The following is a 16,915-nucleotide window of genomic DNA, read 5'->3' on the forward strand; positions in this document are numbered from 1 at the left end:
CAGCCACTCGGGCCAGAGCAGCCCGAGAGCGCCTGATCGAGCGGAGGCGGGCACATTCCTCTTTATGTCTTTCAATTTTTTTTTTACTTCTTTTTATTTTATCTTTCAGTGGCTGACTTCCCCCACCCCCCTTTCCTGTCTACTTACTACCTCCCATTTCGTTACACACCCTCATCTCATTTCCTGTCTACCTCCTACCTCCCATTTCGTTACACACCCTCATCTCTTCCAGCTTTATGTTCCTGTCTCCCCCACCACACTAACCCATCTCTCACACAGATCCCCATCGGGAGCAGGGGTAGAAGCCTGTCCTGGCTTGCCAGCCCTGTAGTGGCAACTTGTAGCTGTAGGCTGTAGCTCAGGGGTGGGCAAAATGCGGGCCAGGGGCCAAATACAGCCCGCCAGGCCATTCTAGCTAGCCCGCAGGGCCCCTAAAAAATTTAGAAAATTAATATCTATCTGCCCTGGGCTGCCTGTCATGCGGCCCTTGATGGCTTGCCAAAACTCAGTAAGCGGCCCTCTGCCCAAAATAATTGCCCGTCCCTGCTGTAATTCCTAGTCGGTCTCCTACTTGCCAGCCCTCTAGTGACAAGTCAGCGCTGTGCAGCTGGGGGACAGTCAGAGAAGGCTTTTAGCCTCAAGGTATGACTGCTCAAAGCTCAAGCTGAGCAGGTCAAAGTGCAACATGTAACAAGGCCCTTAAATTTTTGCACTACACAACCACAATTTCATAATAAGTAGTAAAGAAAATGAACTCAACATACTTACATGTCAAAATGCTATCTTTAGTGCTGATGTAAAGTTTTACAGTTTTAAAGGTTCTTTTGAAAAATAGGAGCTTTTAAATAAGCCATTCAGCTCCAGAAAAAAATAGTAAAAAATTACACTGTACTAATAGTAAATGTAAATTTCCTCTGGTTGAAACATGAGCAGATTACCATGGTGATAACTTAACAGGGTCTAAACTCATTCCTGCCTGATCCTGGTTAGCCTGGGAGACCCAATAATGTATCAACTGTACTTACAGGAGGTCCTGCGGGGGGAGAAAAAGAAAAAAATATATAAGTTTATGAATTTACCAAAGAAAGCTTAATCTGCATGAAGCCAAACATTAAAACTTATGGTTAAATTAGATTTTTTCATGCAAAATATTACTTTTTGAGACTAGTAGTAGTAGCAACATCTTGCCATTAAACAGTTTCTCTATCAAAGAATGAAATATTTTCATGCAATCTCAAGCGAATTCTTCATTTGTTTTCAAGCAGCCTTATGCCAGACTAAAAATATTGACTGCATACAATTTGTTTTCTCAGATTCCACACACGCATATATTTTATAAATCTATAAGTTTCAATTGACTAACTGAGCATTAAAGTTGCATCTTGTCTTCAGAATTGCACATTTTTTTTACCCTTGGCATTTAACCTTGGCATCAAGACAGAAATATTTATATCTAGATTTTCTTACCATCCTTCTTTGCCAATAAGAAGTAGTATCATTGGTCACCTGACACTACAAAACTTTCTTTTCATCACTTCCTTTCTCCAAGACACACTTATAAAATGGTCCCTATTAAAATGTCACACTTTGTGAAGTGATATTTGCACATTTTTTCAATTATTTAGACTCAAAGGCTTTTGTACGGAGTTCTTGAGAACATTATCAAAGGCTGCAAATCAAATCTACTATTTCAGTCTTATTAAGCAGAGCAGCTGCAGCTCCCAAGTCAATGGCATTTCATTAGCTTTTATGCCTCTCTCTTACTTCTGACTAAAGTGAGGTGCAAAAGGGGTATAAAATAGCAACAGCTGTACTTTCAGCTTGCTTTTGATATTGTCAGGCTTTCATTTTTAACAATGCAATTTTATTGTCTAGTAACTAAGGTAATTTCTTTAGATTGGTAAATATTCTGAAAGAACATTTTAATATACAGGGTCTGTTTCTAAATGCAAGAGATCAAATTCCTTTGTTAATATTTTAATATGTGTTTATTTGATGTGTAAAAAGAATGGATAAGCAGACTTCAAGGTAGGTTCTAAGATCATCCGAAAAGTCAGAATCCTTTGTAAAGCCATTACATTACATTAGTAATTGCCTCTACATAGTTTTTTCTTGTTTGTTTGTTTTTGCAGCAGGTATCACAAGCTGATTATATATCAAATGAAAACAACATCAGCTGGACTCTTAGCAGAGCTTGGCTTTATATTGTCTATACGAGGCAAAAAAAAATATTTTAACACCCAAAACCAAGTTCTAATTTACATCTACAAGAAAGACTAAACAATGGATTACTGTGAAGAACTAACATTATTTATAAGAATTACATAGATTGTGGGTTCCTCCCACCCTGGTATATTAAATCAGAGATCAGCAAATTCATCTGAAATGCCCATTTTCTCTGCTGTCATGTCATCTTCATAAAGAGCTCAATCCTGCAAGATGATCAATACAGTATTTTCAGCTCTCATTGATGAACACAGAAGATGAATGTGTCAAATATTTTTCAGGCTTAAGCCCCAAATGAAGTTTCAAGTCCCATCCCCAATGTCAGCATTTCAGTATCTGTGTGGCATCAGCAAACTTTCAGCTACCAACACAATCCAGTACCAAATGGATTTTAATTCTGGAGCTTTGCCTCCTAAACTCTGCAGACACACAATAATGAACAATGTGGTTCTATACATTTTAGTCAGCTTAGCGCATTATTTCTCCAATTGCTGACATAGTAAATTTTTTTAATTCCTCATGAAATTATTGATTGTTAATTACTACAATTTTCCACTGTAATTCTATTAACATCAGTGGAATTGTTCTGATTGGCACAGGTGTAAGTGGGAGGAGACTCTCTACACCCGTGGTTTTCAACCTGTGGTTTGTGGACCCCTCAGGGTCTGCAGACTACATTTAAGGGGTCCGTGAAAGGTGACTTTGATCAATCAGAAGTATGTGAATACCCACGCTTACAATTCAAAGGGGTCTGGCACCTCCATTCAACATTTCCAAAGGGGTCTGGCACCTCCATTCAACATTTTTTAGGGGTCCGCAAATGAAAAAGTTGATAACCACTGCTGTATACTGAAACAATTTTGGCATTACTAATAACTAGTTTTTATATCAATTTGGTAATATTTCAGATGGGAAACAATTTAGGAGGCCATAAGTTATATGCCAAGGATTATAAAACTTGTTTTAGAAAAAATTTAGAGACCTTTTCTTCCTGTAACTCCACAGCTGATAACAAAACGAAGGCATGCTGGGTTCAGGCCCTCCCTTAAGAACAAGAACAACTCAAAACAATAGTTGAGTCGTCATCTATCAAGGAAGATGACAGCTCCATTTGTATACAATGGGCAAAATCCTAAGTGAAAAATTTCAAAAAACATAAACTAAGATCCTCCAAAAATGACAAACTCACCTGTCTCTCCTCTTCTGCCCCTCTTACCTCGTTTCCCTGGAGGGCCTGAAAAGCAAAGAGTTTCTGATTTGTAATTTTGCAATTGTATATCTTTCTTCAAATTGGATAAATATAAAATTAATGTTAGATAAAATAGTGTTAAACAAATCCATAAAAGTCCACATCTTGGCGTGGTTTTAATTGTCCAGTGCAAAGTTTCTAAGATACAAGTTCGGAGATTCAAGGAGATTCAGGCTACATGGGCTGTTAGATCATCTATACCATAGGTTATTAACATCTATTTAGCTACTCCTGTATTGAGCCCAATAACTTGTGTTCAACTAAAGCTTATTTTCTAGAAAAGCATCCAGTCCTAATTTCAAGATATCATGGCATAGAAAATCCATCACTTCCCTTGGTAGCTTATTTCAATGATTAATAATCACCTTCACTGGTAAAATTTTGTATCTCTACTTCTTATTTTGTTTGGCTTACTCTTTCAGCCATTGGTTGTCTAGCTTTCCAACACCTGTTAAATTGAGGACATCAGAACTTCATGCAGTCTATTCCTTCTTTCTCACACTCCTATGTACAGGTACGAGTGGAAAGAATGTACTATATACTTGTAACTACCTGTAGTGCAGATAGGAAGAGATTGGCGAGCTATGGTGTAGAGATTCCTAATGAGATGAGAAAAGTAAATGGCTGCTGGTCAGAGGGGGGAGAAATAAGGCTGTGATCTTTAAAAAAAGACTAAGGCACTATACTACAGTGTTTCCCAACCTCTTCCAACCCAAGGCACACTTACATTAATAAAAATTTCTGCAGCACACCTGTTAAAGCATTCCCATCTCCATACTTAAGAGCTCACTGTAGCTCATTTGCTGTGGCACAATTTGACAGTACACCTGTTCATTTCTGACAGCACACCATTGTGCCATGGCACACAGGTTGGGAAACACTGGATTAGACTGTTTAGGATGGGATTTTCAGAAGTACCTAAGATTTAGGAGCACAAGTGTCACTGACTAGCTGTGGAACTTGTTTTAGGAGCTTTTAAAAATCCCCAAAACAAGTGAAATTTAATCAGAGTTTGATGTTTAACTCCTTCAAGCTTTTCTGAAAATTCCACTTGTCAGCTCTACCTAGGACTCATCCTGGAGTGGTGCAGCCTCTCATCCTCGAGTACAGTAAGCAGGTAATCTTGCTAAATGTAATTCAGCAATTTGCAATTTGGATTGCAAATTATTTAGCTGGTCTTTCAAGTGTTCACATGAAAAGCTCTCTTCGCCATAAGAACATCCATTAGAAGTATGTATCTAATGTTTGTTGGGTACATTGACATATTTTTACCAGTCAAGTACTCTCCTTAGTCTCTGTACAGACCAGTAAGAAAGAACAGTTACGCTGTTAAAGAGAAGGCCAGCTGTCAGGCCTGTGTGAAGCAGCTAGTATTCGCTTTGGATTTGGCTGATTCGAGGGACAGTGATTCAATTCGGTGATTTGAATCACTGTCCTGATTTAATTCAGCCAAATCTCTGAATCAGACAGGCCAGGCCCATCCCCTACCCCTCCCGCCCCAGCTCCCAGCACTTGGGGGAAAAAAAGCCCCGACTCAGCAGGTGCTGCTGGGCTGGGTCAATCCCCACTGCCCCCCACTGCATGGGGGGGCCCCCTCGAGTTGTCCCTGCTCACCTGCCTCCACCCAACGACTACCCCACCTGCCAGGGCTCCGGCCCTTTAAGAAAAAAAGAAAAGCTGAGAAAAGCCCTGGGACTCCTTGCTCCTGGTGCAGCCTTGGGGCCTCAGGGGCTCATGCAGAGTCCCCCACATGGTGTGGGGCAGCAAGGAATCACCCCCGCCGGCAAGAGCAGTGAGTCCCAGGGTTTCTTAAGGTTTTTTTTCTTAAAGGGCCAGAGCTGACCCATGCGGGGCACCTATGAGGGGGCTGAGGGAGCACTTTGGGGGCTTGTGGAAAGGCCCCCATTCAGTGGGGGGCAGCGGGAATTGACCCCGCCTGGCAGCACCTGCTGAGCCAGGGCTTTTTTTCCCCCAAGTGCTGGGAGCTGAGATGGGCAGGGCATCCATGGCTGCAGCTCCCTGCTGCAGCCACCGGGAACTGCCTGAATCATCAAAGCTCTCCAAATCTTTGCCAAAGATTCAGAGAGCTTTGAATCGATTCGGACCTTTAAATTGGCTCCCTGATTCGATCCAGATTCAGAGATTCGGCCACTGATTTGGGTCAAATCTCCAAATCAAATCACCGCCCAAAGCGTCACACAGCCCTACCAGCTATCAGGAGGTTGCAGCCCCTATTTGCTATTGACTTCAATGGTAAGATTACATACTAGTATGTCAATCCTGCAGGCCCAGAAACTGGTACAAGAAGCAAGGGAGAGTTTCCACTGTTATATAGAAAATCATAGGAGTTAGGGTCACAAGTCAGTGAGCCAAAGGGAGGGGAAAGGGGGTGCATCTACACAAGATGTTTCATAGATTCATAGATTGTAGGGCTGGAACAGACCTTGGAAGATCATTGGATCCAGCCCCCTGCACCAGGCAGGAAAGACAACTGGGGTCAAGTGATGCTAGCAAGGTGACTGTCCAGTCTTCTCTTGAAGATATCCAGGGTAGGCAATTGCACCACCTCTGGAGGGAGCTTATTCCACAGTCTGGACACTATGACTGTGAAGAAGTTTTTCCTAATGTTGAGCCTGAAACAGTTTTCCAGGAGTTTCTGGCCATTATTCATGGTTTTCCCCAAGGGCGCCCTAGTGAACAGTTGTTCGCTGACCCCTTGATGTACTCCCCTGATGTAGTGGTAAGCTGCTACTAAGTACCCTCTAAGCCTTCTCTTTTTCAGGCTGAATTGTCCCAGGTCCTTCAGCCTCTCCTTGCATGGCTTTGCTGTGCAAGTCTCTGATCATATGGGTGGCCCTCCTTTATACTCTCTCAACTTTTACCATGTCCTTGTTAAGCCATGTTACTGCAGAGTAGACTAATGAGCTCCACAGTAAACATCTTGCATCTACGTGTGTGGCCCTATTAGCTTGCAGGAAACTAATTAACTATGCAGCAGGGTATCTTGCGGAGTTTTTTATTCTGCAGCACTGCCTGTGTAGACACTGACACAGCTGCCTGGGGCACAAGGTTGTTTCAGTATGGAAGCTGCCTGCTGTACTTTCCCTAACTAGCCCTGCACTGAAGTACCTTTGTGCCCCAGCTGCCAGCCCCTCTGGATTACGCTGACCCAGGTCGGAGCAGCCCTGGGCTGGCAGCCTGACCCCCAGCCGAGGCTGTTACGACCTGGCTCAGTGCGCTACAGTTCCAGGTGCACATGTAAATATGGAACCTGGGGGCAATAAACTCTGGCACAATGGATGCCAGAGTTTATTGCTTCACCTTAACAGCACGTGTAGATGCACCCAGGTAAAAGATAAAGAAACATCAGCACTGTGGTAACATACATTCAGCACCTTAATTCCCCCCAACACACACTTCTGGAGGTGTCCCCAAACAAGCCTGTAGTCCAGGGGTTTTCAGCTTTTAATCTAAGTACCCTCAGCAGCCTGCAGCTGCCTCCAAGTCCAGTTCCTTTAGTCCACAGTCCTGGCTGACCAAGCCACTGTGCACTCCTCTGTGTAGGGCTGACCAGGTTCTACATGCACACTGCTCTCTTGTCCCCTTACCCCAGCATCAATCTTCCTCTTCCTTTTTCCCTTGTACCCCCCATCCCTGGGGGTTTTTGGGAGTTGTAATCCAAATTAACAGTCAGCACAGCTTTGCAGACTTTCATGTTACTCTAGGAACCTAAATATGGATTTAAGTACATAGGGCATTTATACATGTGCTCTGGGAGTGGTGGGGGGGAGCACTTAAGCAACCAGAGTGGTATATGTATCAGCATCCCTGCACTGAAAAATGATGGCATGGGCGCTCTAAAGCCATTTTTCAGCACATGGAGTAATTACCATGTTCCAGCAGACTCGATTAATCGAATGGGATTAATCGAGTCTGCTCCAATACACTGTAATTACAAAGCATCAGAGCAACCTCACTGCACTGCACTGTATAGGTGCCCTTAATCTTCAGCACTTGTGTTTAAAAATTTTGTCTAGCTTCACCATGCACCTACCTCCTCTTCTGGAAAATATCAAAATGGATAATGAGGATAATACCTTTCTGCCTCTGTAAGCCATAATTAATTCATGTTTGCAAATATTTTGACATCTTTGCTGCTGTTGGCATGCAAAGCTTTGTCATTATTTATATGTATAAGTCCTATTGACTTTTAGTAAACACTACTGGATTCAAGTCATAAACATTCACACCATATTCTGTGGCATTACAGAGGATTATAAATTTTATTTGAATTAAACCAGGAGATAGAAGAGGAACAGAGAAGGAAGGATATATTTTTATTAGTACTTTTATTTCTAATAAGTATTTGGTTTGTCACCAAGTATATCCTCCTAGCAAGCCATGTACTGCCATTAATGCCAATTATTTTTCCTTTTGAGAGAGAGAGAGAGAGGAAGAGGAAGTGGGGGGGGAAGAGAGGGAGAGGGGGAGGACAGGTTTATAAATCTATCATATTCTGGAAGGAAAAGGGCAATAGGGTACAAACCTGAAAGAGAAAATGCTTTGGTTCAAGCAAACTATTCAAAGTGGTGTTCAGACTTGAGCAATACTATATGTCAGACTTTATTTGTTTCTATTATGTGCAGCTTTATTATCAGAGAAAAAATTTGGACATTATTTCATCCTCCATGAAACCTGACTTAGAACTTGGAAAAACATAGATTTGTCTGATGAAATTAGAAGAATGCAAGCCTACTGCATTACTGTTGACCAGCAGAACCATTCTGGCAACTAAGAAACTTTTTAAGAAACAGGTCTCACACAAATTAAAGGCTCAAAAACATAAGTGTAAATATATTTTAATAGCAAATTTAATAATGAAATATGGATAAGATGTAAATGACCACACAGTACAGATAAGGCATATCAAGCAAAAGATAGATTTTTAAAGTGTGCATTCATCTAAAAAATAAAAATTCTACTGGTATTTTGAAGAAATGAATGTTAAATTCTCTAAGACCTAAAGTCTTAAATATCCTATAACAGGTGGCCAGCTTGTTAGGGAAAGTCCTTCTTCCCTAGGGCAACAGATGGGCTGTCCAGCGAGAACCAAAGTCCAAGGCAAAGATTTGAAGATGAACCCAGATTTTTATATTTTATTATCTGATCCAATTTCAGAAACTTACTAAAGCTAAAAAAATATAGAAATGTTCCTAATGAGTTCTACTTTAATTAATATTTATATGCTTATTTTTTTTCCTTTTTTAAGATGTATCCTATTCAGCTGGGGTTCTCACAATCAGGGGATAGTCAGTTGGGGCTGGGGATTCGACAGACCGATTCCAGACCCCAGTTTGTCAGCTGGGGCCAGGGATCAATCAGCTGATTGTGGACCCCCAGCTTTCAACTTGCTGGGCAGGGGAAGCCTAGAATCATGGTCTCAGGCCTTCACCAGCAAGTAAAGTGCAAATGGGATCTAATCCCCAAATCAAGCGCCCTCCCATGGATTTGGATCAGATTCCATCACGCCTTTAAGTGAATGTCTGTTAGTGGCCCAAGCCAGCACCACTTAGTTTGAGTAGCTGTTGTTTAGTGGCATGAGATACCAGTCCCTCCTTTTTAAACCTCTTTAGGAGATTGGAAGATGAACAGTGAAATAATGAACAGAACCTTCAGATTTGCATGAGAACGTTGAAATAAAAGAAATAAAAGAAGTATTACGTCTGTTTTATACATGCAAAGGATACTACTTTTAATTGATTGTATCAATATGCCCAGACAGAAAGTACCAATTCATGTACTTCAAATCATGACTACTACCATTATCTGTGGATGCCTAGCTATCAAAAACATAGATCCTTAACTATAAATGTGAACTTTTTTCCAGGTTTGTGTTGTTAGAAATTTGCTGTTGATCTAAGGTTTGGGGGGATCCTGTAGCAGTGGAAAGCATATGTGAATACTTACAAGCTATGTGAATCAGGCAGATCATTTCAAGGCAATGCCACAGATTTTCATTTATAGTTTGCTGTGATCTACAGTATATAAAGCAAATGTTCTGTACTTTTCTGGCTCTGGGTAAAATCCCTGTAGAATAGGATCAGCAGAGTCTGTGCTGAGTTATATTTCACCCATATAAAGTGTTTAAACAATACTTGTTTGTTTGAAATGTCCATTTCAATTTTCAGTTCTCTAAAAGGAAAAAGAATTTAATCTCAATGGGCTAAACTGGTTTAATAAAGATTAATGATACTAAATGAAAGACAGTAGGGAAAACCAGTTGTACAGTAGCTGAACTCAAGAGCTGCCAACATACAGTTCTATAGGGTTTACTAAATTTACCTACAGGTTAGGAGTGCAAGTGAAACACTGGAAAATCAGCTCTTGTTCATTTTGTTCATATTTACCTTAGAGATATTTGAAACAACTTCATTCTTCAGAACAGTATTTATGGGCCCCATCTCTACTAGTCTTTATATTAATAAAAAGCTTAAGACAGAGATAGCATTTTTGCTACTCTAATTTAAGAAATGAATACCAAAATTGTTCTTATTATATATAACGTTTTGACAAATCATTATAGTGATTTTCCATAATTATTAAAAGCCAAATAGCTAATGATCTATCTAAATAGTTATATTTTCTCATGATGGGAAAAATGGTAATTATTGATAAAATTATTACTGGAAATACTGAGCTTTTACATATTTAGAATTAAAGTTCAGATACAAATATACTCCAGCTAGATAACAATGAATCAATTCTTTAGAGCTAGTATGTGCATGCTATTAAACAAAGTACAAAAAAACTATAAATTAATTTATTACACCATGTTCAATTAAACATAAATCAAATAAATAAATAGGTAAATAAAATTATTCTCATTGCTAAATAATAAAGATAGGTGTCCAAAGAATGAAGGTAACAGGTCAAGTCCAAAATCTCATTGAAAACCTATGGATAATTTCCTTTCCAAAAATATAAAGAATGCACAGCTAGGCTTTCGCTTTATAAAAATCTAGCTAAAGGTGGCAACCAATTTTTCATGCATTCAAACCCCAAATTATATATTCACAACATAAATTACTATCATGAATAGCCTATAGCTATAGGATTATAGCATAATCATTCTTCTTGATATACGAAGATTAGTCTGATGCAAAAATTTTTATTCTTTCAAATATTTTTTTGTTTTCCACAAGTAACTGATTTCTCAACCTATGATTGCTGCGCATATCAACAGGTTATAATCACTTCATTCTTTCTTTACTGGTAAATAGAAGGGGATTCCCAGCTATATCTTAGATGGGAGAAGTGTCCCTGTCCCAGGGGGAAAACAAGAAAGGAGCTGGATATCCCTCCTACGGCATGGGTTGTGGCGGGGACAGCCTGCCACGGCACCAAGAAGAGAAGCCCTGAGAACAGGGCAAACTTACCCCTAACAGGCATAGCTGGAGCAGATGAGCTGCAGGGGGGTGGAGTGCTTGCGCAGTTTGTCAGCTGCTTTTTCTGCAGCTAGAGCCAGCGCAGCTGATGACATTATCAAAGAATGCCATGCGGCTGGGATAAAAGCTGGTGGTGGGGAAACAGCTAGGGGGGACGCAGCTGGGGAAGAGCTGTGAGACATCCCCCGAGCTGATTGGAGGCCGAAGAGGGACCCAGGGAAAGGCTGAAGAGGGACCTGGCAGAGGGTTCCAGGATCCATTTAAAGGGATATGTCACTCTGGACAGTGAGGGAACCAGACCAGAGGAAGACGCCAAGAGACGACAAAGGCATCAGACGCAAGATGCATAAGTGGAGAGTGGGCCGAGGCCCCTCCCTGAAGTTTCTGTTATTTGCTTCATTTCCTTTTCATTTAAAACCCTGGAGGCCAAGAGAAAGGTCACAGGATGCATGTCGGGGCCCAAGCAGGCTGGGGCCGCTCAGGCACTCTTGACGTTGATAGGCCCAACCCTTCACAGGGGTCACCTCACTGTCCAAGTAAACCCGTGTGGCAGACAGGAAAACTGTTGCGAGCACTGAAGGACAGGAAGAGTGAGAGATATCAGGACACGACATCCAAGTGGGGTCAGACTACATTCAGCCGTCCCAACAGGCTGGTGCATGGCTGGGGTATAGGGGAGGTGGAGCCCCAGGAACACCCACTGGTGACAACACCCAGCGCATCCCCCCCTCTAGAAGGGACTCCCACTATTAAACAGAATATCCAAGGCGTGGCAGGTGAGTATTGGGGTATCCCTTGGGGACAATGCGATCAGACATAGCAGCAACAGAAGCAGCCTCCACAGCAGACTCTGGGCGCCCACTCCAGGACCGCATGAGAGAGGCTCCAAGAAGCTAGGCGGGTACAGTCCCAAATAATGAGGAGGTCTGTTGCATTAGCTCCCAAAAGTTGTGCAGTTAACCTTTCAGGCTTTCATTTCCTTGAAAATCAGCTATACTTAAAGGTATACCTAGGCTAAGAAAAGACATTGAAAAAGTCCAAGGCAGAAGCAATTTAAGTTAAACACTTTACTCTAAGCACGCTTGATTAGTTCAGGAACAAACAGAACACAAAGTTGCCCTTTGGTGGGGAGGGCACACAGGCTGCCTGCACTAGGCTGACACCAGCAGGTGAAGAGCTCTCTGCCACATGGCTCCCAACAGGCTGCCAAGGAATGCTGAGTCCAGCCAGCAGCTGGCCACCCCTGATTGACTAATGCAGCCCCTCAGTCCAGTCCTGTCTCCAGCCACGAGCAACCAACTGTTAGCTATGGCCAGCAGGAGAGGTGGGGGAAGTGGAGCAGGCTCCTCCTAGCTGTACTGGCTCAGGCCATGTTTGCCATCAGCAGTAGTAGGTGAAGCAGGATTGGAGTGGGCCCCTCCCAGCTATGCTAGCTCAGGCCATGTTGGCTGTTAGTGGAAGCTGAAGAGTATGGGGGGTAGGGGAGGGGACAGAGGCCCCCAAACCAGAGACCCAGCCCCCAGACACAGATGCCAGCATTCCCCCTCCTCCACACCTGGCTGTGGCCACATCTGTGCTACTGCACGACACAGCAGCGAGTGGAGGAACAGAGCATCAGCCTCGTAGTGAGGCCGAGTTTATGCTGGAACTCAGCCCTTTCTGTTCCCACCCCCGCCTCTGAAGGCAGGAGGCCTGACAGTGAATGCCAAGTTCCAGCATGCTTCCCTACAGGGTGGGGAGGGGTTAGCAGGGAGCCACAAAGCAGCCTGGAATGCCAGCAAACAGTGACCTAACTTGAGTCATGAGAGAATCTTGTATAGAAATTCAATAGACTAGTCTAACCTAAATTGCTTAAGCCTGATACTACATCAATCCAGATCTATCTTAAACTGGGCTCCACCATTTTTTAAACAAGTCTATGTGCACTGAACTTCTGTTCAGTTATGGGTGTAGACCAGTTTCTGATCACTTATACCAGTTTCTGTGTAATGTTTGTACCTGGCCTTGAAAAAACAGGTTGTAATAAAGCAAAATGTTTTGAGAGCAACTTCAGCTGTGGACAGTTCATTTAGATATCAAACTAAAGACAAAAAAAGTCTCTTTAAAAATCCCTGGACCATGGCAAAGATGATCATGTTTTGATGTACTTTGGTGTTTTTCTACACTTACTAAGACCAAAGGCCAGTGGATGCTCAGCTCAGTTATGGAGGAGCCTGAGACCATCTGCCTGCTGATCCCACCCTCAAAATAAAACCCAGGGGTGCCTGTACAAAAGCGTGGAGGCGGCTCCAATTCAAAGTAATTACAGCGTATCAGAGCAGACTTGATTAATCGATTAATTACCGTGCTCCAGAAGTCTCCTGCATTTCATGTATCAGCATCCCCATTCTTCAAAATGGTGGCAGGGCACTTGAATTAAAGCCCATTGAGCGAGCTTTAGTTCAAGTGCCCCCAGTCTCAGAGCTGCTCTAATTAAAGCACTCCCACCCCCAGGGCCCGTGTACAAGTCCCCCAGAAGGTTTTTTTTTTTTATTAAGCTGCTCTAATTTATGCATTGCTGCTTATGGATATAAACAGCCCTAAGCAATCATTTAATCAGACATAGAGCCAGGAGGCAAACTATCCTAGAAGTCATTATGCCAATGCTATACTACAGAAAATTCCCCTAGGCAATTTAACTGGTTTACAAGCTCCTTTGAGGCACTGTAATAGTGCAAAACAACCTTACCAAAACAGAGAGTCTGGCTCAATGAGTTTATATTTCTTGTGTCCAGGATAAGATTTATAATGGCCTTTCCTACTAATTTCCTTACTTTTAAGTGTTTGGATTTTGCAAATGATGTCAGAGGTAAGAACACTGCAATCACTATCAATCTTGGACTGAATATTTAAGGAAGGAATTTTGGTTTTCAAATGACGTGGGAGATACAAATTGAATAAAATATATTCAAGGTCCATTCCTTTTTCATTGTTATTTACTGTTATATTTTCCAAGTTGTAGGTTTGAATTTTAAACAAAGCTCTTAGATAAATAAGGAGCTCTCTCATAATTCTGTTTTTAATAACGCTATTTTATTAACTAAGTAGATTATAAATTATAATAATTTATTTTGTTCTAATTCTTGTGAATTGTTAAAGACCATGAAACTGCCCATTCTTACAGTTCATTTATTTTAACAAAGCCTGATGTGGCACAGTTATTATTTCTATTATTCTGATAACTTTTTAAAATTACCTAAGTTGTGCACACAAAAAAAATGCCAAAAAAAGAAAAGTTATTCTCATCATAATACTTTTATCTACAAAACTCAAACTATTTTCAGGGGAACTTAGTGAATATTTTAAAATACTGGGTTTACTTTAACTTCTTAGAAGCTAAAAAGAAACACCTATGTATGAATGTACGCATGAGACAAAGAAAGAAGATGAAGAAGAATCAGGGACCTGGGATATTTCTGAATCTAATTTTCAATCCACATTTCAGAGCAGCAATCAGGCTACCTACATTTCATGGATTTTTGAATGGTTATTCTTCTAAAAATATGAATGGCTGTCCCCAGAGCAAATCATTATAGCAATATCCATCTTGTAGTAAATAATATATTAGTCTTGTGATTTTATTTTTATATTTGGTTGTACAAGGAAAATAGATTTTAACAGGGAATATATGTGCATAGATAGTATTTTGAAGCTAAGGACAAGATCCCTAGTAAATCAGAGTTGCTTCATGGATCTATATTGCTTTATATCAGCAAACAATATGGTAATCACAGGCAGACACTATTCAATCTTCTTCTTCCCTGCTTTGGCCGTGCCACTTACTCTTGACCTTGCAGGTAACGTTATCCTGTGTTGGCAAAGAGGTGTAACTCTATGACCAAATGGCCAAAACTAGAAAAATAGCAGCAGAAAATATAAATATTATTCACAGAACTGTAAATGGACTACTGCATGAACAAATATAGCTTTATCACTGCTTGCATTCCTTATTACATTTTATTTTATTTATGGCCACTGGCCTCTTTTCTTTTCTTTTTAAAGTGTAGATAAATCTTTTCAACTCATCGTTTCTATTGCTTTATTTCTACTCCTAAAGGCAATGACTGTCAAGCTATTTCCTGGTCAAACTGAAGCCAAGAAATCAACTGCGGTCTCATTCTGAAAACAGAACTCCAGAGGTTAAAAGCATGCACTAAACAAATGCAACTAATCCAAAGAGAAAAAGATATGCCCAAAACCCCGTTCACAAGGTAATTAACGTTCTGGGCATTACTCAAACACCTCTCAAGATAACCATAATTGAAATTAATTGGCAATTTTATGACGACCTCCTCCCAGGCAGAGTCTCCCAGCTGCCCCACCCCTACATGCATGTGCAACAGCCTTGGTGCTGCTGCCCCAGCCACACAGTTCTCTGCTACCCACAAAGGGCCCATCTGCCCCCTTCCCCTGCTGGAGGGGCAGGGGTTTCTCTCCCCCCCCCACCCCGCTGCAGCCCCAGAACCTGGACACCTTCACCCAGCACCAGCAGGCACCCCCGCCTCCCACACATACACCTATCCCCTCCACACACCTCTGGCTGTATGCTGGCCATGCATGTGTGCAGGCGCAGATGCACATAGCGTCCCCTGCCTCCAACTACCCTCCCCCTACTTCCCCCAGCCATGTTTCTCTCCCACCCCCACCCCGCTGCAGCCCCAGAACCTGGACACCTTCACCCAGCACCAGCAGGCACCCCCGCCTCCCACACATACACCTATCCCCTCCACACACCTCTGGCTGTATGCTGGCCATGCATGTGTGCAGGCGCAGATGCACATAGCGTCCCCTGCCTCCAACTACCCTCCCCCTACTTCCCCCAGCCATTGCAGGCTAGAAGGCTGCCAGCCTGCATGGGGAAACCTACAGTTTCCTGCAGTTTTCTCCTTTAAAGAAGAAAATCTGCATTTTTCTCCTTCAAATGAGAAAATCCACATTTTCCCACAGCAAACAGAAAACCTGGATCCCTGGTGATGACTGAGCCTAAACATCACTTTTTAACCTCAAAAGACCTTTTCAACCTGACTTCAGCATGAACAAAGAATTATTGTTGGCTTTCTCACACAAACTGCTTCCATCTACTTGTAAGCAATTTCAGTTTCCCTACTTACTTCAGGAACTAATTTCTCTGTTCTCATTTGATCTTGTTACCTCCTTTACTGAAGGGAACAAAGTGACAGGAACTGTTTGCAAAGATGCACTGAGAACAAAGTAAACCAGACCACAATTTTTCTATCAAGCCAGTTGCCTCCCTGAGCTAAATCTATCAGGATGCACTATGCAACTCTGTAGATGAGGGACGTGGATGGACAAAGGGGCAGTGCTGAGCAACAGCTGCTGAACATGACATGTATTCCTGTGAGATGTGCACACCATATGCAGAAAATGGACTCAAATTAATGCTTCTTGATTAGCTATTCCTTTGTGCTATGTTACTTGAGTCGGAACAGTCATACAGCACAGCAAACAGCAGCACGACATCTGAGCAGAGAGAGACAGTGCCTGTCATCATCTTATCCTGAGCATTTCTAACCAATGTGAGATTCAAGTGCCACTTCATAGCTCTGTAAAAAGAGCAGTAGGATACTCCCATCCCAAAATGGGGAGAGTAGGGATGTTTCCTGTCCACAGCCAAGGCTTTGGGGAAGGCCTCCCCTTCTGCATGGTCTTCAACAGAAAGAGAACACAAGGACAGTTGATGAAGTGGTTCCAGCCTAATCCATGGATCCCTGCCCTCCCTTCTCTACAGTTTAACTATCCCAGTGCCAGGCCAGGAGGTGGATTCATGCTCCTCACACACACACACACCCTACCTCTCAGAGAGGCCAGTGACTGGCAAGGGAACAGGGCTTGGACTGTCCCAGCCCAGCTCTCTGGGCAACAGGAGGGGAAATAGCCTCCCCATTGGGGGCTCCTCCATACAGACCCTGGCTGGGGGGGGGGGGGGGGGGGGTTC

General features: G+C 42.3%; 1 protein-coding gene across 1 annotated transcript in view; it reads right to left on the reverse strand.

Moving 5' to 3' along the window:
* Window positions 1–16,915, reverse strand: part of COL25A1 (collagen type XXV alpha 1 chain) — a gene marked incomplete at its 5' end in the record, with an annotated part of 558,067 nt that overhangs the window by 266,180 nt on the left and 274,972 nt on the right. The window contains one exon of the mRNA XM_025212861.1: window positions 3,416–3,460. Within this exon, the coding sequence (XP_025068646.1) occupies window positions 3,416–3,460 (45 nt within the window). The remainder of the gene's footprint in view (window positions 1–3,415; window positions 3,461–16,915) is intronic.

Source organism: Alligator sinensis, unplaced genomic scaffold (assembly GCF_000455745.1).
Source record: "Alligator sinensis unplaced genomic scaffold, ASM45574v1 scaffold66_2, whole genome shotgun sequence".
In the NCBI taxonomy this organism is placed as follows: Eukaryota; Metazoa; Chordata; order Crocodylia; family Alligatoridae; genus Alligator; species Alligator sinensis.